This window comes from Nicotiana tabacum, chromosome 23 (assembly GCF_000715075.1).
Source record: "Nicotiana tabacum cultivar K326 chromosome 23, ASM71507v2, whole genome shotgun sequence".
In the NCBI taxonomy this organism is placed as follows: Eukaryota; Viridiplantae; Streptophyta; class Magnoliopsida; order Solanales; family Solanaceae; genus Nicotiana; species Nicotiana tabacum.
Window position 1 is genome coordinate 84,332,736 of NC_134102.1, and position 26,390 is coordinate 84,359,125.

General features: G+C 38.5%; 1 protein-coding gene across 1 annotated transcript; it reads right to left on the reverse strand.

The window, feature by feature from the left end:
• Nucleotides 1-4,435: 4,435 nt before the first annotated feature.
• Nucleotides 4,436-7,483, reverse strand: LOC142177250 (uncharacterized). Its single transcript, XM_075245721.1, has 6 exons — nucleotides 7,262-7,483; nucleotides 7,002-7,199; nucleotides 6,056-6,403; nucleotides 5,662-5,861; nucleotides 4,891-5,414; nucleotides 4,436-4,647 (listed from the first exon to the last, which is right to left on the reverse strand). The coding sequence occupies exons 1-6, from the start codon at nucleotides 7,481-7,483 to the stop codon at nucleotides 4,436-4,438; spliced, it is 1,704 nt and encodes a 567-aa protein (XP_075101822.1).
• Nucleotides 7,484-26,390: the final 18,907 nt, after the last annotated feature.

Genomic DNA, 26,390 nt, shown 5'->3' on the forward strand with positions numbered 1-26,390 from the left:
TTTGGTCCTCGCGATCATATCATGTATTCAGCTAGAGTTCGTGACTCAGTACTACCAGTCTTGAGAGGTTGTATATTCTTATTTGTCTCGCTGTTAGTTTTAATTACTTATTTAATTAAAAAAAATTGCTTCAAAAATGTAATTGAAATCGGCTTACCTAGTATTAGAGATTATGTGCCATTACGACGCCTGTGGCGGAATTTTGGGTCGTGACACCAAAACTCAACCGCGAACAACACAATCTTTTCATTCTTCAGTTCACTCTTTGTAAATCCAAAACTGATCTTTTTCTTTCTCGAGTTAGTATATTCACACAACAAATTGCAAATGCATTTCAAACATCATTATGTATGGTAGAGAGGAAGATGTCAGTTGTAAATGGCTTTGGAGTTTCTGGTTTTATTTTGTATTGATGTCAAAATATGTTATATTATATTACTCAAAATAATGGTATCAGAAATCACATTAAACCCTCAATTGAGGATTAGAATATATGGATCATAAATACAACAAACAAAAGAATTGGAAGAAAGAACAGAATCTTTCAGCAAAATGGTTGTAGCCACCTCCTACTCTACTTTGATTCTTTCCTTGCTTACACCAAACATCAGATCCATTATAAAGAGTAACTTCTTTCAACGATGAAAGGTTAATTAAGGTGCTCTTGAGATTCAATTATACTACAATAAATACAGTTATATTAAATTTATGAACCACAGTATAGAGAATAGAGCAATAGATTCAAGGAAAGCAAACTAAATCATAGATACGTACGTTTCCCTACAAAGGGGCTGGCTTCAATAACCCATAAGGGATAGATTGCCAAGCTACACAAACAGATTATTTGCTTATAGTCGCAAAAGTTTTCTTACAAAGGGGCTAACTTCAACAACCCATAAGGGACAGTATAGAGAACGAAGTTCTATGAGAGAAATCACTGATGGAGACCAACACAAGAGGAGTGCCTTTAGTTTTTTTTTTCTGATGACGATTGGTCTTTCCGGTGGATAGTTTAGTTTTTCCTTTAATAGAGATTTCGGAGATTTTTATTGAATGAGAAGGATGAGAGAAATACATACCTGTTGAGTAAATCCTTTGAGGAATTACTAACGGAAAAATTACGTTTATTGAATCATTATGATTTATTAAGTGCTTTTAATTTGAAATATGAGAAGAATGATAGATTTATTGAATGATATGCTACATTATGACTAAGAGAAAAAGATACTACGTCAAATTGTCACCTATATATATATATATATATATATATATATATATATATATATATATATACTACATATTGACATCCCTACAGCTGCAGGTAGTGGCGAATTCAAGATTTAAATTTAACGGGTTTCTACTTATCTTTAAACCCATTATATTGTTAAAACTATGGGTTCAAATCTAATATTTAGTTAAGATTTTAATAGGTTTTTACATATATATTTATACTCTGTATCGAAAGTTATGGGTTCAGATGAACTCATAGATTCTAGGCTACATCCGCCGCTGCTGATCAGGTTTACTACATCTATCAGTCAACCCTTTGTCTGAATTCAGAGCAATGAGTATGCAATTAATAGTTTTCAATCTCATGATGAGTTTGGTCATCTTAATCAACAGGGCAGGAGTTGGCATCAGATCCATTCTCGAATAGTCAACACAATACAATATTGCTCACGTTACACAATAAGGTGCATAAGTTTCATTACCTGCTGAAAGGGTTCAGTTATAAAAAGAGGATAACTCAGCAGTGTTCTGGTCTTCGTTATCCTATCAATAGTAGTATTAACCTGCATATGTGGGCAAAGAAGATTTGGATAAGGTCAACATCAAAAGAATAAAAGTGAATTTTTCTTTAGTGTTTCAAAAGCCTATGATGACAATTTACTTTTCTTATTATGTTTCGCGAGCCATGTCAGATAAATTCGTCCTTCTGTAACTATTTTTTGCCTAAAATATATTATGAATGTTGAATATACCAACAATACAATAGTGCAGGAAAACGAAAACACATTATTCAACCAATTAACATATCTATTAAAAGACTAAGTGACACAACCTATTAAAGACATCACAAAGTTTGTCCGTGAAAAATGCTTGTTCAAGTTCTTACTGCTTGAAATTTTAAAATAAAGAGGGGAGGCATAGCCAGAGTACAACTATTATTGTCTGTCCAGAAATACAATTCAAGTGGTTACTCGTGTTCTATTCCAGTGTTTCCTTCATCTAGATGGTATTTACCTGTAAACATATTGTCACAACTCAAATCTCATTATTGGCCGTGATGTCTTCCAACACCATTGTTAGACAAGCCAATAATTGTTTTTAATTAATATACCACTAAGTCGTGTGCTTAGTTATTTTTTTTATTAATAATAACAAAATCCAAATACAAAATATCAGGAGGTCTAACAAAATGCAGTAAAGTAAACCGTGTGAATACATAAATCCTATTACCAAAGTTGAGTATACCAGCATAAGAGAGTGAGCTATGCCAGACCAAGCTACTCCACGACATGCAGCAGCCCAACTTCTGTCCAAATCATTGTAAGGATCCACATGTGAGATTAGGCAAGTTCCATGTACTCGATCCCCTTGACCCATGTTAATCAAAAAAGTTGGCACAGCTTGTCCTTGTGCAGAAATTTGGCAACACATACGCAATTGACCTTGTCCAGCATGGTGTATTGTTGTACAGCTCATGGTTTAGCTTGAAACTTTCGTGAATGATCCCTGCATCAATGCATGCATACCAAACCAAAATACCTTCCTGACATGAAGCATAAGTCGAATGTGGATGGTACCTCTTCCAAAAAGCATTAAAACAATCCGCAAAATCAAAGCAAAACCTATGTCCAGTCAAGCAAATTCTAGGCAGCATTCCCATCAGACGGGCATTGTCAGTCCTTGTGCATCCATTATAGTTGTTGAACTTCTTTATTATAATTCTAACAAAGGTGAAGAAGCAATGGTCGTGGCAAATGGCAGTGAATCCAAGTTGGCATTTCTTGACTGCCTTAGTTGAGGCTTCTTCATGTGACCAGTTGATGCACCATGGAGTTGATCTATGCATTGGTTGCACCTATAGGGAATGAGCACACAAGGTGCTAATACCACCGTAATAGGATTGGCCAAGGCATGAGATACAACTCCCAAACGTATACCTGCAAAACAGAAAACACAGTTAGTGTTAAACTTCTCCATATTCTCCTCCCTATGAATTTGAGCAGGAAGATCAAAGAAGTTCCTATCTCCAAATCTTACACCTTGTCCTTCTATCATCACCACACTCTAGATCAGTGCACCTCCTAGCACCATTATCATCATATTCAAATCTTTCCACATCATTGCAAAGAAGGTTTTGCATTTCTCACCCTAATGTAGGGCAGTTGTAATTTGTCACTGTTCAAAATCTTTCTGCCTTTAACATCCGGTTCAGCAAAAGAAGGGGCCTGGAACATAGAATTCCTATCCAGTGTCACATTAGCAAGGTGATCCGCTAGTTGATTTCCTTCCCTAAGTACATGAGATATGTCGACTACACACTTAACCCTTAACTGCTTGATTTCTTCCACCAATGTCACAATGTTCCATGGTGGTGCCCATGCTTCATCAAGGACACTTTTCATCAATAAAGAGTCGGTCTCAATCACACATGGAGGAAGTTTAGAAATTGCTATGTACCTTAAAGCTTCCAGAATGGCTCTAGCCTCCGCAATATTATTTGTAGCCTCAAAAATCTCATCTGACTGAGCATATATTAAATCACCAATGCCATCTCTAATGCAAAATGCATAAGAAGCTTGTATCTCGACATGCACCATCCATATTGTATTTTAACCACTCATCAGGAGGTAGTTGCCACAATACACTTGTATACTTCAATTTTGGTAGGTGTTGTTGTAGCTTGTCATGCAGCTCTGGCGAGTTTGGTTTCACTCCTGCATAGGCTATTCTTCTTATCTTCAGTATGTTATGGAGGTCATCTGATACTTGAAAGATCAACTATGATTTGAAATGACCTTCACATGCATTCCTGAAGTTCTTTTCTTCCACAAGTTCCACATAATCAAAGTTGGAATGGCTTGGTAGGCTGCCCTTAAGCTTGTATTGCCAGGTCTCCTCCACCACTCGTTGATCACCTGTATTATATGTTGACATCAATATTAATCCCTATTGGTCCACAAAAATACTTCCACACAAACATGGTTGTTGGAGATGTCAAGAAGATGTGAGCTAGAGTTTCCTCACTAGAGTTCGTACAACACCAGCATTTAGAAGTTTGAAAGTACCCCGTCCTTCTTATGTAGTCATCTAATGGTAGCTTGGCCTTCCACTGTCTTCACATGAAGAAGAAAATCTTGAAAGGTAACCCCTTCACCCATATAAAGTTGTACAAACTGCTCTCCTAATTCCTCTTCCTTATGTACTGCTAGACAGTCTTTACTGAGAAATAGCCCTTTGATTCCAGTTGCCAGAAAGGCTTATCTTTCACTTCTCGACAGTTTGGAGGTGCTATTTTCTCCATTATGTGGTAAGCAATTTCGTCTGGCAGTATCTCCCTCAATACCTCCTCCTTCCAGTTCCCATCAATCACCATATCACCAACATGTACTATTGTTTTATCACACCAATGATCAGGACCTGTAGCATGGTATAAAGTACCATACTAGTCCAGTTATTACCCCAAAAGTATGGATCACCTCTCTTTAGTTGCCACAAATTTTATGTTCAAGTAGATCTCTTATCTCAAGTATTTTCTTTCACACATGAGATCCATTTCTCGTTGGTACTAAGACTTCATTGATCTTTTTGAAATACTTATTCCTCTTAAACTCTGTCCATAATGTATCTTTTAATCTAAAATTCCACCATAGCTTAGCAAACAAAGCCTTAGACACATCATGAAGTGATCTAAATCCAGCACCTCCTTCCACTTTAGGCAAGCATAGTGTAGCCCATGATGCCCAATGTTTAGCCCTTCCATTTGCAGAATTGCTCCAAAATATCTAGCAAACATCTTATGCATTTCATTAATAACATATTTGGGTGGGTTCACAACTGATAGTAAGTGAATAGGTATACTCTCTAGCACATGAGCAATTAACACAACCCTTCCTCCAATAGATAGAAGTCTGTCGTTCCATGAATGTAGTCTCTGCTGAACCTTGAATGTGATACCCTTATAGAACTCCTTCCTTCTACTATAAAAAATAGTGCATCTAAGGAATGTAAAGGGGAAAGGATACCTCTGAAATGTTGTGATCAAATGCATTGTATTGGCTTCTTCAGGGGGTGCATTTTCATGCATATAGAATGAAGACTTCTCCTTATTAACTTGCTGCTCAGAATCTGCTTCATAATCCTCTAGCACATTCATAATTAACTGTATGGCTCTATAATGCGATGAACTAAAAATGATAGTATCATCAACAGATGATAAATAATTGATGTTTTACTCCACTTTGGCATCCAAAATCCAATAAAGTTTGGATCATCAAATAAAGATCTAATGATCTCCTTAATACCTTAGATTCTAGAATAAACAAAGTAGGGGAAAGCCGATCACCTTGCTTTACTCCCATTGTTGATTTGAAGAAGCCATTAGCTTGTTCATTTAATAGTACTGAATACTAGTTATTTGATACCAATATATACATCATATCTATGAAAACTTCACCAAATCCCATCCGCCTCAACACCTTTGTTAGAAATATCCAGGAAACCCTATCATAAGCTTTTTTCATATAAAGCTTGATTATAATATTTGATGGCTTACCCCTCATTCCTATATCAGCAATAATCTCTTGAGTCAATAGTATATTCTCAACTATGCTCCTGCCTTTAACAAATCCAGCCTAATTTGGAGATATTAATGTAGGGAGCAGCTCCACCAATCTCTCATGAATTACCATAGAGATGATTTTGTTTGAGAAGTTACTCAAACTTATTGGCTTCATATCTGAAAAGGTTACCACATTCTTCTTCTTAGGCAGTAATACAAGGTAGGTATAAGTATGAACTTAGGCAACGCAGTACCACAAAAGAATACTTTGACAATATTTAGGAAAGTTTCACATATAATCTCCCAGCATGTATGATAAAATTGACCAGTGAACCTATTCGGTCCACTAGGACTCTCTCTATTTATGCCAAAGACTACATTCTTTACTTCCTCCATTGTTGGTTCTGCCCAGAGCTTAGCATTCAATTCTTCAGTGATCACGTTTGGGATGTGCTTGATAATGTCAAAATCAGTAGGCACCTTATCTTCAGTGAATTGAGCCTTGAAAAACTCAATTGCCTCCTTAGCCATATCCCCCTGATCTTCAAACCAATTACAATTGTTATCCAAAATTCTGGACACTTGCAGTTTCTTCCTCTTCCCTTTGACATGAGTCTGAAAGAATTTTGTATTTCTATCACCATCCTAGAACCACTGCATCCCAGCCTTTTGCCTCCAGAATTCCTCCTCCAGGTGCAAATATCTTGTACGATCAGCTTTCACTTTGTGTAGCGTGGATATATTATTGGCAGTTGGATTGAGCTCAAACTCCACCTTATAGATTTTGATGACATCCTCCAATGATGCAATATGCTTGAAAACATCTCCAAAAGTTTCCTTACTCCAGATAGCCAAAGCCTTCTTTACATTTCTTTAGCTTATGTTGAAAGATGATAAAAGGCTTTCCCATGATATCAGCCTACCAGTGCTCCTTCACCATCTCCAGGAATGACTCATGTGTTGTCCAGAAGTTAAGGAACTTGAAAGGTTTAATAACTTGCACATAATTTATATTACAAGACAATACAAGAGGAGCATGATCTGATCCATACTTAATGAGATATTCTACCTCCAATGAAGGAAACAAAATCCTGAAATTGTTGATTAGCCAAATGTTTGTCTAGCCTTTTAAAAATACAATAAATATGTGACCCCCCATTCCACCATATATATACGCTTCCTTTGAAACCAAGATCATATGGAGCACAATTACTATACAATGAGCAAAATTTTCAACTTCCCTAAGATAGACAGGTAATCCTCCATACTTTTCTTCCTTAGAAAGAATGACATTGAAATTATCTCCCACAAACCAAGGTAATTCCATGCCAGAAGCAAAATGGTATAGAGAATCCCAAAGCTCAATTCTCTGTATAACATCATACTTTGCATACACCAACATTATAATTAACTGTTTATTCAATACACTATGGAATAACTTAAGTATAAGTTGTTGTTCCATATGACTTCCACCTCAATGTCTTCATCAATAAAAGCCCAGATCTTCACATTAAGATTATCTAGGGCAGTACGTAATCCCAATTTCTTCCTATATACTTCTAATTTGTTGATGTCTTGCCAAGGCTCCATAAGACTAATCATGTAGAAATTGTACTTCCTATGAAGTTTAATCAACCCGTGGAAAGCATTTTGAGTATTAATTGACCTCACATTCCAAATTAGTACATTATCCATATAAATTATTTGGTAAAAGTCCCCACTCCTATTTGGTTGTACCCTTACAGGTACTTATTTCACCTTCTGTTTTAAAAAAAGAGTTTGGTCCCTGATTTCTTCTTGTCAACACTCCTAGGTGATAGATCTCCTTGTTGTGCTATGTGTTGACAGTTGACAATAATTGACTCCTCATCCATGTCCTCCCCTAATTGTTTCTGATCATTCTGCTCATCATCAACCACTTGAGTTGCCAATAGATTAGGCTCATGATTCTTAGCAATCATTCCCAGCTCCTTTTGACCCTTCTAACTGATTAACATGCCTTTAGCTAGAATACCACTTGTGACACTAAATGTTTTCCCTACCATAATCCCAGGATCATTATTCCTAGGTTCTATAATTTAACTCTGATCATTCACATTACCCATAGGCACTAACTGACCTTGTTGCACCAAATCATTTTTCTCTCTCTCGTGTGTGTTTTTTGACCCACAACTACCTTTGAATACATCTGCTCAGCCCAGTTCTTTGTAAAATATTGACAGTTTCCCCATTAGGGTTTACTGTTACATTGGTACCAGAAGTTACTCTTACATTGGTTCCAGTAGGCTTGCTTGCAATAAAAAGCTTGCCTGACACCACTGTATCACCAATGACCATCTCATGACCCTTCTTGCCCATACTAGCATCGTCTGCATATAGTACATCATCCCCAGCTACATAATGAACCCTAGCAAGAATGCTAGGGTTGACTGTTCCATTGGATTCCTTCAAATCTATGAATTGTTGAGGTGCTGCACTACTTGGACCTTTCTTATACATAATTATGGAGCTGTTGATGTCCCCAGAATCCATGCACTTATCATACTTCTCACCTCATCATCAACCCTAGTTTGAAGTTGATTAGGGTTTACTATAGAGGTTTGCCTTGGTAAAAACTGTTTGGTTATCTTCTCCATTCTCTTGGACCTGGCATCTAGTCATATCTTTCATCTGCTCCAATCTCCACAGCCTCCACCTCATCACTTCATAAAGCCTTTCTAGAATTAACTTCATTGTTTGTAACATTATATTCAGATTCTACAATAGTTGTAGAGGGAATTTCCTGACGAGAGTGATTCATTGTGACATTGAGTTAATCCAAAATGCATTTCAAACGATTTAAGAAATAAAGAGAGAAAATCATTCATTTTTATAGGAAATGTATATATTATTATTTTTAAATGTTCAAATGAAGCCAAAATATAACCAGGAAAATCAAGCGGAATACAACCAAAGCTAAATATAAATCCTCAAACCTCGATGTCATAAGTGCATGAGCATCTATTAGAAAGTACAATACTACTACAATATCTGTCTCGAATATAAAATAGACACGATAAAATATAACAACCCGACCGGTCATTTTGAGATCTAGCGTGTCGTTTGGCCATCTGAGGCTTTGAGTAGCTTCATATTATGTATGATGACATGCATGTATGTTTGTTTTCGGTCTTCGAGCAGTTCGGGATTGATTTGGAAGAATGATTCTCAATTCGGAAGTTTTAAATTCGAAGAGTTGACCAAGGTTTGACTTTGGAGTAAATGACCCCGGAATCGGTATTTGAAAGTTCCAACTAGTTTATACGATGATTTTGGACTTGGGCTTATGTTGGGGTTATGTATCGGGTGGTCCAGGGAGCATTTCAGCACTTATCATGGAAAGTTTGCATTTTGAAAGTTTTAGAATTTCTAAAGTTTGATTTAAAGTGGACTTTGGTGTTATCAATGTCCGTTTGGGGTTCTGAGCCATGGAATAGGTTCATATAGTTATTTGTTACTTGTACGTAAAGTTTGGCACCATTCCAGAATGTTTAAGTATGATACAGACGCGTTCGTCGAAGTTGCAATGTTTGAAAGCTGAAAGAAGGATTTTGACCGTCGATTTATGATTTTGATGTTATTTGTGGTATTTCAAACCTTTGTATAAGTTTGGATATGGTATTGACACTTGTTGGTATGATCAAACGGGGTATTAGGGGCCTCGATAGACTTCCGGGGTGGTTTCGAATCATTTCTCGATGAATTGCTGCTACTGTTACTGGTTCTGGTGTTGTTCATAGCGAACACGTAGGAGTTATCGCGTTCACTAAGAAGGATTTTGGCTGCTGGATTTTTGTGCTTCGTGTTCGCGACTGTTGCCACGTATTCACGAAGGTGGGGCAAGGCTCCGCTTTCGCAATTCAGTGGTCGCGTTCACGATGAAGAAGCTAGCCTGGTGGTTGACTTGGTCTTCGCGTTTGCGGAAGGGCAGACACATTCTTGATGGGAGGGCTTGTAAAGCTTCATGTTCGCGTGTCCTTTCTTGCATTCGCATAGAGAAGTTTGGGAGATGAACCTGGTTGTGCTTCTTGAATGCGAGGGAATTTTTTGCGTTCGTGATGAAGATCATCTAGGTAGTGTATAAGATTGCAAAAACGGGGTTTGGCTCATTTTATCTTAGATCTTCCATGGGAACCGAGCTTGGGGCAATTTTTGAAGGAGCCTTTTAGTCATCCATTAGTAGGTAAGTGATTTTTGCACATTGTAAGTTAAATTCTTGAATTATACATGGATGTGAACATGGAAATCGGTGGGAATTGTGAGATTTTGAAGAAAAACTAGAATTTATATTTTTTAATTTTGACCACGAAATTGGACATGGAATTAGAAATAAATTATATATTTGAGTTCATGTTATCATGGGTAATGATTATCTTCAAGAATTTTCGGGCATGTGGGCTCGAGGGTTGACTTTGTTGGCTTTTCGAGCGGAGTTGAGGATTGTTATAAATTGTTAAATCATAAGCAGCGGAGTATAGTTTGATTGATTTGCACGTTGTTTGACTAGTTTCAGATTGATGGGCATTGGTTGAGGTATTAGAAGTGTGTTGGAGCCGATTATTAAACTTCGGAGCGAGGTAAGTCTCCTGTCTAACCTTGTGAGGGGGAAATTACCCATATGTGTGTATTTGTTATGTGCTACTTGTTCCACATACGCACAACGTGATGAGAGTCCGTACGTAGCTAATATGATGTTTATGTTCGGGAAGACTTAGGACTTTATCATGCAATATTTATCTTATCTGAATTCAATTTGTTAGTTTAATTACCTAAGGTTTATAAATGAAAGATGATTAGAGATCATGTTAGATCTAATTTCATTACCTTGAGTTGTCGGCAAGATATTCGAAAATAGGTAAGGTCGAGATTACTTTATGTTCCTGTGGTTATATTACAAACACGTAGCCCGTAACTCGATAAGTTTTTTTTCTTCCCGGGGATCGAGCCGAACGCCTCGAAAATATATGTATATATATATCAGATGCATCCATGGATCGGGCCGTACGACCTCGGGAGTGTATGTACATGACTATATGGATCGTCCGAATGACCTCAACATAATTTGTGTGTAAAATCGCTAGGAGACCGAATACCTATGACATTACCCTCCTAATCGGGACTTGGAAATTACATGATATTCCCTTGTGACCGGAGATCGGATATTTATTTGACGATTCTTATTGGTTGAGATGGCACGTGCTATATGGAAATTTTAAAATGATATTTTGTTAAAGGCTCACGTTGATTAACGTTTCTTATTCTATTGATCCTGTTGTATTTCATGCCTGCTTATAATTCCTAAATTTTATTTATTGGACTACTAGTAAGTGTCGATGTCGACCCCTCGTCACTACTTGTCCGGGGTTAGTCTAGATACTTATTGGGTACGCGTTGATTTACGTAATAATTCTACACTTCTGCACTAAATGTGCAGGATCTGACAAGTTCATTTGGTGGTCATTTAGGTGCGTAGGCGCAGATGCTGATGGGACTTCATGGTGAGTTGTATTCCATGCTACGATTTTCATCACACAGAGTCTCCTTCATAATTATTTACTTTATCATATCTATTTGTATTCCAGACAGATATTGTATAACTATTGTACTTCCTAGTAAGTGCTCATGCACTTGTGACACCGAGTTTTAGGGATGTTCTAGAATTTGATTGTGGTTTGCTTAGCATTGACACACATTTATTATTTATTCTACTTAAATTGTAAGTTTTCCATGATTTTTAATGCATTAATTCCTTTATCTAATAAAGATTCATAATTTAAAAAATAATAAAATGAATACTTGAGTTGGTATTTCATCGTTGGTTCGCCTAACGGCGACGTTAGGCGCCATCACGACCTATAGTGGGTATTGGGTCATGACATAAAATAAATGAACAAGATGCTTTGTATGCTGCAAGTTGTAACATTCAACTCACCATAAAGTATGCTCAGCAGCTGCGCCTGTGCACCAAATCTAACCACCAAATGTACCTGTTTGAGTACCTGCATAATCCGTGCAAAAGTATAGTATGAGTACGTAAATCAACGCGTACCGAGTAAGTGTCTAGCCTAACCTTAAAAAGTAGTGACGAGGGGTCAACATTGATACTTACTAGTGGTCCAATAAGTCAAGTATAATAAAAGTAGACAGGTATGAAGCATGGCAGGTAAAATAGTGGAAATAGATAAAAGTACATAATACAATCCCCAACTGAAGAGTAAACACCAAGTCCTCAAATACTAGGTACTTCCTCAAATGGAATACATAATGGTAAACACGAAGTCCTCAAATATTATCGAGGCAAATGACCCAATCCCACAAGAGTAATGACACGAATTCCTGCTATGGCGTACAACCTGATCCTATAATAATACTGCTGAGGTCGTTCAGCGATCCCATAATAATCGTGCACACCGCCGAGGGTCGACCATAACGAACCATAGATATATCTCATAATACAACCGAGTCGTTCAGCCTGATCCATAATAGTACTGCTGAGACGTTCAGCCCGATGCTACACGAATAATGAAATTTCATGGGTTATTGGTTAGACAATAGAATTACTTCGCTCTGAAATCTAATAACCGGCTCCAATGCCTTTCTAATATCTCAAACCAATGCCAAACATTCCGAAAATCCTCAAAGAATGTGAAAACTAATCAAAATATACTAAACAACTTGTAATTTAACAATTAACAACAATTCCCAATACCTCATAAAAGTCAACAAGTCAACCCCCGGGCCCATGTGCCCGAATTCCAAATTTATTTGAAGATAAATATGATTCATAGCACCATGAACTCAAATATATAGTTTATTCCTAATTCCATATCCAATTTCGTGGTCAAAATCCAAAAGAACCATTTCTAGGTTTTCTTCCAAAATCCCACAATTTCTACCAGTTTTCATGTTAAAATCCATATATTATCTTTGTATTTAACTCATAACAGGTGGAATCACTTACCTTATGATAGATGATGGAAATGGCTCTTCAAAATCACCCCAAATTGCATTGAAAAGAGAGAAATTGAATGAAACGAGCTCACCCCTGAGCTCACTGTTATAAGCCTCTGACAGGCCCTTCAACACGTTCGCGGGCCCTTAGCTGCGTTCGTGAAGGCCTGCCCATCCAAAACTTCGCGTTCACAAGCCATCCATCGCATTCGCGATGAATAATTTCCCCCCAACATAAATCCCCTCCTTCGCGTTCGCAATCGTCCTTCCGCATTCGCAAAGGGCAAATCTGCCAACTCGCTAGTCTTCGCGTTCGCGTCTCCCTTGTCGCGTTCGCATAGGGTAAAAGTCCCTTGGCCCAGCTCCTTCTCTGCATTCATGACTCCTCCATCGCGTTATCAGAGCAAAACCACCCAACAAGCAATATCTTTCTTCGTGAATGCATGCTTCCCACTGCGTTAGCGAAGGACAACACCAGAACCAACACTAGCAGCAACAAAACACACTGTCATGGTCCGAAACCACCCCGAAACACACCTGAGGCCCCCGGGACCCCGTCTAATCATACCACAAAGTCCCATACCTTATCCAAACTTATCCAAAGGCTATAAACGCCACAAATAACATCAAAATCATGAATCGTTGATCAAAATCCTTCTTTTACCTTTCAAACCTGCAAACTTCGCCGAATGCGTGCGAATCACACTTAGACATTCCGGATCATGACCAAACTTCACGAACAAGTTCCAATCAGTAAAATGAACCTATCTAAGTTTTCGGAATACCATACGGAGTCCAATAACACCAAAGCACACTCCAAGTCACACATAGCAAATTTCAAAACCTCTAAAATGCAAACTTTCGATAATAACGCCAAAACGCTCCTGGACCATCCAATTTTCAACTCAAACATACGACCTAGTCCAAAATAACTTTTCATACCTATAGGAACCTTCAAATCTCGATTTTTAGATCGTTAATTCAAAAGTCAAACCTTGGTTAACTCTTCTGATTTAAAGCTTTTGAATTGAGAATTATTCTTCCTAATCAACTCCGGACTTCTCGAAAATCAAAACAAACTATACGTGCGGGTCAGAATATACATAGGAAGCTTCTCAAGGTTCAAACCGCTGAACGATGTGCTCGAGCTCAAAATGACCAGTCAAGTCATTACATTTTCCCCCACTTAAACATACGTTCATCCTTGAACGTGCCAAGAATCATTCCAAAATTGCCGAAATCACTGTATAACTCCTCGTGCACCTGTTCATGCCATCAAAATCCATACGAGCACATTAGCTCAACCCAGAAGGAAGATCCTTCCTGCTACCTAAGACCACAAGCCTTGGAACCCAATTCCAGCATCCGAAATTTCATACAAGATCCAATTTCTTGCATACATACACTGGATCAATCTCCAGAAGCTGTACCAAAACATACATATAAACCAAAGTCGTAACCACACGACACACTGCATAATTTATATGCCCATAGTAATATCTTCCAACCACACTAGCTGCCATTTTCGAATCCAGTACCGGTAATATACCTCCGGACACATAAAATCCTTGTTCCTAACCTCACAATAATACAATGATGAAAGAGATGTGCAGAAGATCCTAACCACCCGTCAAAACAATAAATCATGGAGTTCCTCCGCTCAACAAGAACCATTGCCGCTTTCTGAACTGATTAATGATATTTCCCTTCCAAAATACATTATAAAAATCAGGTTGCACCGACTTCAGGCACAACAACCTCGTCTCACCCAGTACAAGATGCTCGATCGAAAAGCCTCATCAAAAACAATCTAAAATCTCATACAATGTCATCAATGCGCCAACAAGCCACAACTCGAATATGACTAATAAAGAAAGCGAACCCGAATACAGAACAATCCAGCTCGCGTAAGGAAAAACAATCAAAAAATGCTATGAACCAACATCTCACTATTGCTGCGTGTAGCCCGATCCACACATGATATCGTTACAGCGCGCAACCCAATCAAAACCTCATACCCGTTGTAGTATGCCACCCGATCCACACATAACAATAAGTAAGGGAATACCCATCGAGCCAAAATGCTCATATCTACTAAACACATGTCTATCAAACACTAGCACGCGAAGTGCATAAACATAACCCTAGAGAGACGGATAGCGTCATGTACTACAAAAGGCCAAGCACGACTAAGGTGCAATAACTAACCAGCATCTCGAGAGCCATCTCACTCATATAATGCCACAAGCTACACATGATCATAACATGTGAATAATCAAGCTAAGCCTCTCACAATCCACACGGCATAATAGAGTAATACATGGAATCGATGACGACAGGAATAACATTTAATGCCTGAACATTCATCCATAAGCAATACTATTCTGAATGAACACATCCGATCTGGTGTAAAACATACATTCACGTTAGGCCTACCAATGGACCTCAAAGTTGATTCCGATCATCCCAAAATAGGTCAATAACCTTCCAAAGATCCAAAATGATCCAATCTCTGACATATACGATCAATTGTTAAATTCGGAACAAGCAACCACAATCAGCAACAAAAGGAATAGAGTGTCTCTCAGATATAAAAGCTCTCCAATTAGTGATAGTACCAGAATATTCATACCTTATTTCAATCACTACCACTTAAATAACTGACATGTTACACTATACGATCATCCTATGGGAAATACTCCTACAAACTTTCACACCAGGTAGCAAAATCTACACATCCATGGATACCAACCATACTATTTATGTAATGTAGAACAATAATCCGCAAAGCAATACACAATGACTCTTCTACAGAACACCATTCTCATGCGACAATAAGATAGCACTAGCATACTCTGAACATCTAAAATCTCCCCCATCCTCCGAGCTCGTGACATCCCTATCAACACTGAACTGTCACCTTTAATTTCCAATTCCACACCGCTCACTGCATCAATCATGTTGCTACGCGAGAATACTAGAACCTCAACATAATCCTGAGCCACCAGTACAATAAATACTTCATCGGTTGGAAAAACATATTTCAGAAGAAAATCGCAATACAGAACCAACTGCCCATAACCACAGAAGACACAAACCTCAAGTCGTGGCCTAAACCGCCATAACTCTTTCGAGACTCATATATACATAACCAAACCATCAGAATTGAATCCCTCCAAATCAACCAAATTACAGAGACTACCAAGCCCGCAGTATATCCATGATACACATGTATAGCCTTATTGCGCCAAAAGAACCGATCATTTTCCTTACCATGTTGATCCAAGCCACTGTTAAACTGACCCCACTTCTTTATATTTACTCTTGACTTGCTTTTGAAGCAATACCTCTTTTCCCAACACATAATGGAACTCAATCAACACTCATCCCGAGTGATCCCAAATCACGAGACCGTGTCATCTCAATATCCATAAGCCATTTTATACCCGTTTATACGCTTAATAGTACTTCCAACTGCTACACCCGTTCCGATGAGGCTTTTTGCAAACCCAGAACTATTTCTTCCATCTCTAACACTGCACTGCAGACTCGATAATAACATAGAAATACTCCAAGCACCCTTCGCCCTTTTCTGCAAAACCCAATCTTCAGCCATATAACAAACCCGAAAATCCTTAGGCACCACACCCTAAATATTGAATCCACTAGAAATATTATTGATAGCTGCCCACTGTAATCCAGTCCCAATTATATAACCAAACAACTAGTGCTCTGTTAGCACACGAATACTTTAAAGAGCAACCGAATGAATCCTTTCCCTTGCTCAACACATGCACAAAGAGATGTAAAATCTTAATCATCCCATAATCTTTACATGAATCGGAAAGGCGAAATATAACACATATCCATCAGATTCCTTGCTCAAATTACCCTCTGATGTTTTCTTTTTCAGTCATAACTAATCCACCAACGTACTAATAACTAGAAACTGCAGAGATAGATAACCACGTGATCCAATCATTGTCAGTAGGCTCCCTCACTTGGCTTTAAGCCACAATCACAAAATCCAAGGACCCACATTGACTTCTCCTCCTAGATACCATGATCTCACACCATTACCCAACCACATTACTCACAAGCCCTCATTGCACTAATCATAACACACCCCGAATTATCAGCCACAAATGCACAGTTCGACCTTCTGACAGTCGCACCATCTTCTTCAAGCGATTCAAGACCACATCATAGTACATGTATCCCATTGGAAAGAAGGTAGAACTCTTCATAGAAACTTCATTAGAAATCACGCAACCCCTAACCTTCTCATAGGAGATAGACTACCTGTGTAATTCCATATCGACATCTTCCAACAACATTGCCCAGGTTACAACCACCACGAAATTAGTAAATCCTCCTGAGCCCACACTCGTCCAATAATACGTTCAACACTCGAAGCTATGTTGCATAACAAAATAACAATCAAACATTCACATCCCTCTATATCCCAAGCAAACTCTTCCCGTCACATTCAAACTACCTAAATACAGAAAAAACCACCTCAAACAAAATACACAGACTTGGTCATTTGTCCACCATGACCCACATCGCTCTAAGCTTTCTCATGTGTGTGTCTATCCTACCAGAAAATCCATATAATATGCTACCATTCCCACTCCGGTTAAACCATCTTCCTAAAAAAACTACTCAATCTCTGCTGCTTGTACTTGGCATGCTAACAATTCAACCACTGCAAGACATACCCCACCATGTCCTTTCTCATCACCCGCCACCAGTCATAGCGCCCTAAATCACGATTTGTCTCTGTAGCACCCGAACAAATAGATTTTCATCAACTCTAAGCCTCCTTAAGGATCATCTCTCTCGAGCCATCAACACTGGAAACACCGATCCGACCCTAAAGTCGCAATACACCATCCTCTCGACTAACCGCTTCTTGGGTACCACTTCTCCATACTGTTCCCCAAAGGTAAACAAATTCAAACCCTCATACCGATGAGCCTTAATGTTTTCAAACAAGGACGACAATACCACAACACAAATAAGAATTCCACCAAGTTCAAAGATGTCAAATCTCACTACTACTTTAACCATAGCCTGATTATCCCTGACCCAACACCTCTCTAAATCCTCATACAAATGCCAAACGTTCTGAAACTATTCAAAGAACGTGCAAACCAATCAAAATATACTCAAAAACTCATAACTTAAATATTAACAATAGTTCCCAACGCCTCACGAAAGTCAACAAGTCAAGCCCTAGGCCCACGTGCCAGGATTTCAAAAACTTTCAAAGATAAATATTACTCATAGCACCATGAACTCAAATATATAATTTATTCCCAATTCCATGTCCAATTTCATGGTCAAAATCCAAAATGACCATTTCTTGGTTATATTCCAAAATCCCACAATTCTTACTAATTTTCATGTGAAAATCCATATATAATCCATGTATTTAATTCACAACAAGTGAAAATCACTTACCTCATGATAGATGATGAAAATAACTTCTCAAAATCGCCCCAAGTTGCCTCAACAAGAGTGAAATTGAATGATATGAGATCACCCCCGAGCTCACTAATATAAGCATATGCTAGGCCATTCATCACATTTGCGGGCCTCTTGCCACGTTCGCGGAGGCCTACCTGCCCAAAGCTTTGCGTTCATGAACCATATATCACGTTCGCGATGACCAATTTTCTCACAGCATAAATCCCCTCCTTCGCGTTCGCGGTCGCCCTTCCACGTTCGCAAAGAGCAAAAATGCCAACCTGTTATTCTTCACCTTCGTGACTCCCTTGTCGCGTTTGCGTAAGGTAAAGGTCCCCTGGCCCCAAATCCTTCTTTGCGCCCACCATCCAATATCCTTCTTCTTAAATGTGTGCTCCCCACTGCATTCGCGAAGGACAACACCAAAACCAGCAACAACCAAAGCACCCCATCTTGGTTCAAAACCTCCCCGAATCATATCCGAGACCCTCGGGACCCCGTCCAATCATACCAACCATTCCTAATACATTATTAAATCTTATCCAAAGGCTCGAAACACCACGAATAACATTAAAATTATGAATCGACATTAAAAATCCTTCTTTTAACTTTCAAATGTATCTGAATCACACTTAGACATTCCGGATCAGGACAAAACTTCACGCACAAGTTTCAATCAATAAAATGAACATATCCAAGGTCCCGGAACACCGCCCGCAATTTGATCAAACCTTACTCCAAATCAAACTTAGCAAATTTCAAAACCTCTAAAATGCATGGTTTTGATAGTAAGTGTCGAAACGCTCTTGGACCATCCGACACTCCACTCGAACATACGACCAAGTCTAAAATCTCCTTACGAACCTATAGAAACCTTCAAACCCTTATTCCGAGGTCGTTTACTCAAAAGTCAAACATTGGTCAACTCTTCAAACTTAAAACTTTCAAATTGAGAATTATTCTTCCAAATTAACTCCGGACTTCTTGAAAATCAAAACCAACTATACGTGCGGGTCATAATACACATAGTGAAGCTTCTCAAAGTCTCAAATTGCCGAACAATATGCTAAAACTCAATACAACCGGTCAGATCATTACCTATATATATATTACTTAGCTTTGATATATCTAGCAGGAATAAAAATTCACTGATATCAAAATACCAATTACATCTTTGTTTCTTAATTTTGCCAACGTCACACTTTTTTTCTTCTCTTACTGAGGAATTGACTCTCTTTAATGCTTTTGGATTTGAGGCGACATCATTCAGCAGAAACACAAAAAAGAAGATACCTTAATATACTAAAGTGTAAAAGTGAATTGATTATTCAACACAAAGATAATCAATAGTATGCTAGCAATTTATAGAAGGTGCGGTACAAACACTTGAACTAATGTATCTTAATGTTTTACAATTCTAAAAATAAACTGAAAAGCATTTTAAAGAGCAAGAAAGAAAATGAAAAACACAACATACATTTAATAAGATGCCATATTTGCTGAAAATGAAGACAAAGAAAGATTGAGCTAGGGCTGGGTGAAAAAGAAGAAAATGATAGATTCTTCAATAGGGCAAAGAGATCGGGATTAACACTTCATTTGCAGAAAGAGGCACGAGTAAGAGAGGAAGGGAAATTAATGAAATTAAAGTGTAAAGACGTGACTTTTCAGTTTCTAGTTTTATTGGTGTAAAGGCGTGACTCTTCAGGGACTTTTTCCAGAGCACCTAAATTGGAAAATATGAGGAAAAACGCAAAACACTAAGAAAAAATACACAGTGCCACATTATCTCCCATTTTCCTTAAATTATAAAAAGATATAGATTCATATTTGGCTATGCAGACTGATTAATCTCTTTGTTTTGTTGGTGCAAGCACATGTTTTATGATGGACTTGTGAGGAACTTAGATCTTTAGTTAGCACAAGAAGCGAGTCATAAAGAGGAATATATTGGAGTTATCCTTTGATGCCAGGATGTTAGAAAGGGGCAGACAAATATTTTAAATAGTCTTGGCATATGCCTAATCTTGAGGAAAGATGTCTATAGCTCTTATGTTGGGTTGTAAGCGTTGATATAAACAATTGTCATTGTTACTTGAGTATATTTTGGAATTGTGTTACTTGCCACTGTACTTAAATTTAAGTTGTTCAAGGACGAGCAAGAGTCTAAGTATGGGGTGGTGATAAATGACCAATAGTACATGTTTTTAGTGTGTTTACATCTCATTTGCCATGCGAATTGTGGGACATTACATAGTTTTTGAAGTGAAATATGCTCATTACGTGTTTCTTGTGTGTAGGAACGAATTTGGATAAAAGTGGAGTAAAAGAAGAAGATTAATCACAAAATGGAAGTGAGGTAGCAAAATTAGGAACTCGTCTATGCTTTTCACGACCCCAATCTTCGACCGTAGGATATCGTGATAGCACATAGAGTCATTAGCTCTACACGAGTAAACTGAAACATCTCTAATACATCACTATCTACATAAAGAGTATGCACGAGAAAACAAGGACATAGGGTGAATCCGAGGCCATACGAACGCCGGCAGGTATACCTTTAATTCTCTAATTTGAAAGCTCAACTCACTGGTGCCTAACCTGGTACCTGAATCTGCACAAAAAGATGTACAAAAGCATAGTATGAGTACACCACAACGGTACTCAGTAAGTATCAGGCCTAACCTCGATAGAGTAGTGATGAAGTTAGGTCAAGACACCTACTGGAACAAATAAAGAAGCTTAGCAGGTATGGTATAGTATAATATTGGAAATAAGGAAATGATACAATGAAGAAATACAACAATATAAGCTATACTGAAATTAAGGCAGTAAAGGCATCAAGGGAGGAACACATAATAAGAACACTAAGGAAACGATGCAGACAAACACAAGTGATGTAAATGAAGGATAACAACAAGAATCAAGTCTGAGGTACCGCCATGTATCTCATTTCACAATCACAATCACAATATTTTCTTATATCACCATGAGAGCCTTGCATTTAGTTTTTTAAATCACTTTTCCCGAAATAGCTACTCGTATTTTATCCCGCCTTATCACACCGTGTGGCTTCAAGTAGTTCCCCTACTAGCAACACGTGTATCAAGCCCACCTTATCTCACCACATGCGTATCAACCCCTATCCTTATACCACTGTATGCGTATCAATATCACAACATAACACAACTCGTACCTCAAGTGCCCAATTACCATAACTTGCCAGAAGAATCAACATTAACAATGTTTCCACAATAAATAGCTTATGGCTCAACCACAATGTGTACAAGAGTCTCAACAATAGCAACTAAAAGTAAATAGCTCAACAAGAATGATATTTCAAAAATGTACAACTTTGCCTAAATGTTATCACGACTTTAACAACTTCAACACTAAAACTTAACAGATAGATATTCCCAGAAATAACAACTTAAAGTAAAGTAACTCAACTGTCAATAATTAACAAGGAAATCAGGAAACCGTAACTTCAACTAAGCATGTAAGGCAAATAACAAGTAAGAAACAGGACAAGTGTCACGACCCAAAACCCCTAATAGGTCGTGATGACACCTAACGCCGCCGTTAGGCAAGCCCACAAGTGAAACTACTAATTATTTTCCCCTTCATAACATTTAAAACTAAAGTTTTCCTTTTAAAAGAACAAATAAGCAAGATCTCAGGCAACCATAGCTATTCTTTTCATAATAAAATACCAGCATAATTAGTACATCCACTGTAGTGCTAGAAATGACAAGTATAGAAGTACATAAATGCTAAAAGCCCCCAAAACCTGGCGCACAAGTACATGAGTAGTCTAGGGAATATACAAAATTACTACAACTACAGTCTGAAACTGATAGACATAAATAATAAATAAGGTAGAGGGAGACTCCGGTGCTACAGATCATAGCAAGCCAAGCAGCTCACCTCTAAGTCTCCATAGATGATCAGCTATGCGCCCGCTTGACCATTGATATTACCTGTCTCAATACATGCACATCAGTGCCGAAGTGTAGCAGGAGTACGTAAAATAACGCGTACCTAGTAAGTATCTAGTCTAACCTCGAAGAAGTAGTGGTGATGGGTCGACTTGACATTTACTAGATGTCAAATAAAAGTATAAAACAATATGAAGTAGATATGGCGAGTGTACAACAAGTAGCAGCGAAGCAAATAAAAGTAACTACAGTAAGTCGACACATGGGGCTATATCAAATCACTTAACACGTCTTAACCGTCCTTGAAGGCGCTAACTCGGTAATTACCAAACCAAATTCGGTTTCAATTATTAAGCACGAAATTGCCAAGGCAAACAGCCTTATCCCATAGGAATAGTGGTACTCAGTACTGCCAAGACGAACAACCCCATCCCATAAGAATAATATTACCAACTTGCCAAGGCAAACAGCCCGATCCCATAAGAGCAGTGGTACCATCAAGCCAAGGTGAACGACCCAATCCCATAAGAGTAATTTATGTCACTGCCGAGGCGAACAACTCGATCCCATAAGAGTAGTGTTACCATCATGCTGAGGCGAACGACCCAATCCCATAAGAGTAATTTATCTCACTGTCATGGCAAACGGCCCGATCCCATAAGCGTGGACAAGTTTATCTCGCTCGCTGAAGCACTTGCAAGATGACAAGACACATATTTATAGTTTATCAAGTATTTCACCTTTTTTTTAAGTAAGAAACTAAGTCGATATCTCTAATTTAAATCCTCAATCTCACTCCTAATCAAGACAAGTAATACACATTATAGGTATAAACAGTACAATTAAAGGCATAATGTCAATCTAAGTCTACCTAGACATATAATAAAATATAGCTACGTACGAACTCTCGTCACCTAGTGCATACGTAGATCCCCACAACAAGTAGCACACCATAATAATACAACTAAGGGGATAAGTTCCCTCTTATAAGGTTAGGCAAGAGACTTACCTCGATTCCACGTCCTCGATCCGGCTTTTCAACCTCACTAGAACTCCTCAAACGACGCCGAGGACTCCGAAACTAATCAAAAGTGGTATAAACTAATAAATATATGCCCGTAACTTCATAATTTAGCTATTAAAATAGGTACCCAACCTAATTTGGAAGATTCATGAAATTCACCCTCGGGCACACGTGCCCAGATTCTGAAAGTTTTTGAATATAGTTGTTACCCATGACCTCCCGAACTCAATTATATAATTTATTCCAATTTCTACTACCAGATCCAAGGTCAAATCCCAATTTTACTTAAACCCTAGGTTCTTCACAAAAGCCTGCAAGTTTCACTAATTTTCCATGTTTAATCTACCTATAATCCGCATATTTAACTTGAAAATGGGTGGAGTTTACTTACCTCGTGTTGTGGATGAGAATACCCCTTAAAAATGCTCTCAAATTGCCTAAGACCAAATGAAAGTGTGAGGAAAATAGCCTAAATCTCGGATTAAATGCACTCACTACCCAGTAACTTCCGCACCTACTGTCACTTAGCCGCATATGCGGAACCGCAGGTGCAGTCAAAAGGCCGCATCTACGATCCCCTACTGCCTCCAACCTCCTTGCTTCTATGGACGGGGAAGCGATTCTATGGGTCTGCTTCTACAGACACTCCTTCGCCCCTGTGATCCCCATCTAGTCGTCCCATTTCCGCACCTGCGGAGCCTCGACCGCATCTGCGTACGTGCAGATGCAAAAAATACCTCGCACATGTGGCCTCCTAGCTCCAGCCGCATGTACGCTCCTGTGACCACTGGGTTTCTTTTGCGAGCTCACACCTGCTGCTATTTCCTTGTAGGTGCAATTGCACCATATCTGCAGCCACCTGCAGCCCCCATGTCTAAAACCAAGTTTGATTCCAATCCGATTCGCACTTGAGCCCCCCCTACGAGACCCCATCCAATTGCACTAATTCATCCAACAACATAATACAGACTCGTTTTCATGATCGAAACACCAAAATAACATCTAGAATCATGAATCGGATGCCAAAACGCATGAATTGAACATGAAACTCAAGAACTTCTAAAAATACTTCCGCGCGTCCGATTCTTATCAAATAAACTCAGAATGACGCCAAAATTATGCATAAAAGTCCTAAATCATCATACAAAACTATTATCAGGATTGGAATCTCAAATGGACCTCAATAACACCAAAGTCTACTCCAAACCAATTTTAAACAACAAGAAAACCTTCAATGCACAGATTTTCCACGTTAAGTGCCGGAACGCTCCTAGATCTCCCGAAACCCGATCCCAATACACGCCGAGGTTTAAAATCATCATACGAACCTATAAAAACCTTCAAATTCCGGTTCCAAGGTCGTTTACACACGCCCAAGTCGAACTTGACCACCTTAGGCCACTATTAAGGAACTAAGTATTCCGACTTCAACCCGAACCCTTCCAAACCTAAACCAACCCTCTCCACAAGTCCTAAAACAATAAAAGCACATACGAGAAGTCTTAATTAGGGGAATGGGGATCCAGAAAGCAAAATGACTGGTCGGTTCGTTACATTCTCCACCTCTTAAACAAACGTTCATCCTCGAACGAGTCTAGAATCATACCTGGAGTGTTGAATATGTGCAGATATATGCTCCCCATATCCTCCTTTGCCTTCCATGTCGCCTCCTCATCTGGTTGGCCCCTCCACTAGACCTTTACTGCAGCAATCTTCTTGGACCTCAAATAGAGAACCTGCCTGTGAACAATAGGAACTAGCTCCTCCTCATAACCTAGACTCTCATCCACCTGAACCGTGTTGTAATCTAACACGTGCGACCTATCGGCATGGTACATCCGGAGCATAGACATATGGAAGTCCGGATGAACTTCTGATAGACTAGTGATGGTAGGCTATATTTACGTGTTTTAGTTACTCATCGCACTCTAATTTACTGCACTTTAATTGAGTTTGAGATTTGATCGCTAGTGGTTTGCACTAATTGTGTGTTTTATTCCTTGTAGGAGTGATTCTGAGCTATGTAGATGTTATAGAATGAATTCAAGCTATTCTGGAGCTTTGAAGTCTGATTAAAAGCCCAAGGATTAAGTTGAGATCGTGTTCGGGGATCAACGGACAATAATGCACTTAACGAGAGAAACTAAGAATTGAGTAGGAGGCCACCCAGGTGCGCTATCATGTACTGGGCGCGCAAGTAGAGTAGTACACTAGCCAAGGTGCGCGGCCATATGTGCGAGCACACCTCCAGGTGCGCGGCTGCACAAGTCCTATTCCAGAAATTATCCTATTTTGCGTAGGAAAAGGTGTTTGTGTTTGGGCTCGACCCTAGCTACTTGGTATATATACATGGAAAAATATTATTTCCAGGACTTTTGACATATATTCGACCTAAGGAGGCTAAGGAGGAGTTGGAAGAACACTAGTACAAGGATTTCATCATTCCTTCCTCACTCAAGACATGAGTTTAGATTAAATTTATGTTTTCCTATACTTTAAATTTATTTGTGATGAATTGCTCCATATCTATGGAGTAGTTCTCTTTAGGGTTTGATGGATTTGGTGTATTGATACTTGTTTATGGATATTAACTCTAGGCTTATGTATTGAATCGTTGTGGATGATTTAATTGTTACATCTATATTCACTTGCTCATGTAATCAAGAGAGGCATAACTTGTGATATCCTTGCATTAAATTTTATTGGGTAAATTCAGTAATTCTTTTAGTAATCAGAAGAGGCTAGTTGACTTGTTGATTAAACCTAGTCAGGAGGATAATCGAAAGAGGTTCTCCTAAAGACCAATCCACTACGAATTCTTGCATATCTTCACCGAACTTAATTTAGTTCATCTTGTGAGGTTGAGACTTAATCGAGAGAGGAGTTTCTACTAAACGTTTGAACTAATAATTGAGTGAGTTCGAAAGATTCACTTGAACATTAGAAGTGAATTATCTAGAGTTAAATCCCAGATAATTATCTTACACCTATCCTATCAAAACCCTATTTTCTCCCACTGATAATCGTCTTTGCTTGCTTCTTGTTCATTTGTCATTAGTCAATAACCGTAGATTCTTAGTTAATTATAGTTTTTAATCCTTTAATTCTCAACTGTTGATCATCTTGGATAGCAACCAAGTTATAAACTACGAAAATACTATTTAACTCTAATCCATGT

Coding starts and splice junctions, on each gene's coding strand:
- LOC142177250 (XM_075245721.1), bottom strand. CDS start 7,483: ATGGATAATGTACTAATTTGGAATGTGAGGTCAATTAATACTCAAAAT. Junction 7,200..7,261: donor TTATTGATGAAGACATTGAG/GTGGAAGTCATA, acceptor TTGAATAAACAG/TTAATTATAATGTTGGTGTA. Junction 5,415..5,661: donor GAAGTTTTCATAGATATGAT/GTATATATTGGT, acceptor TATCATTTTTAG/TTCATCGCATTATAGAGCCA.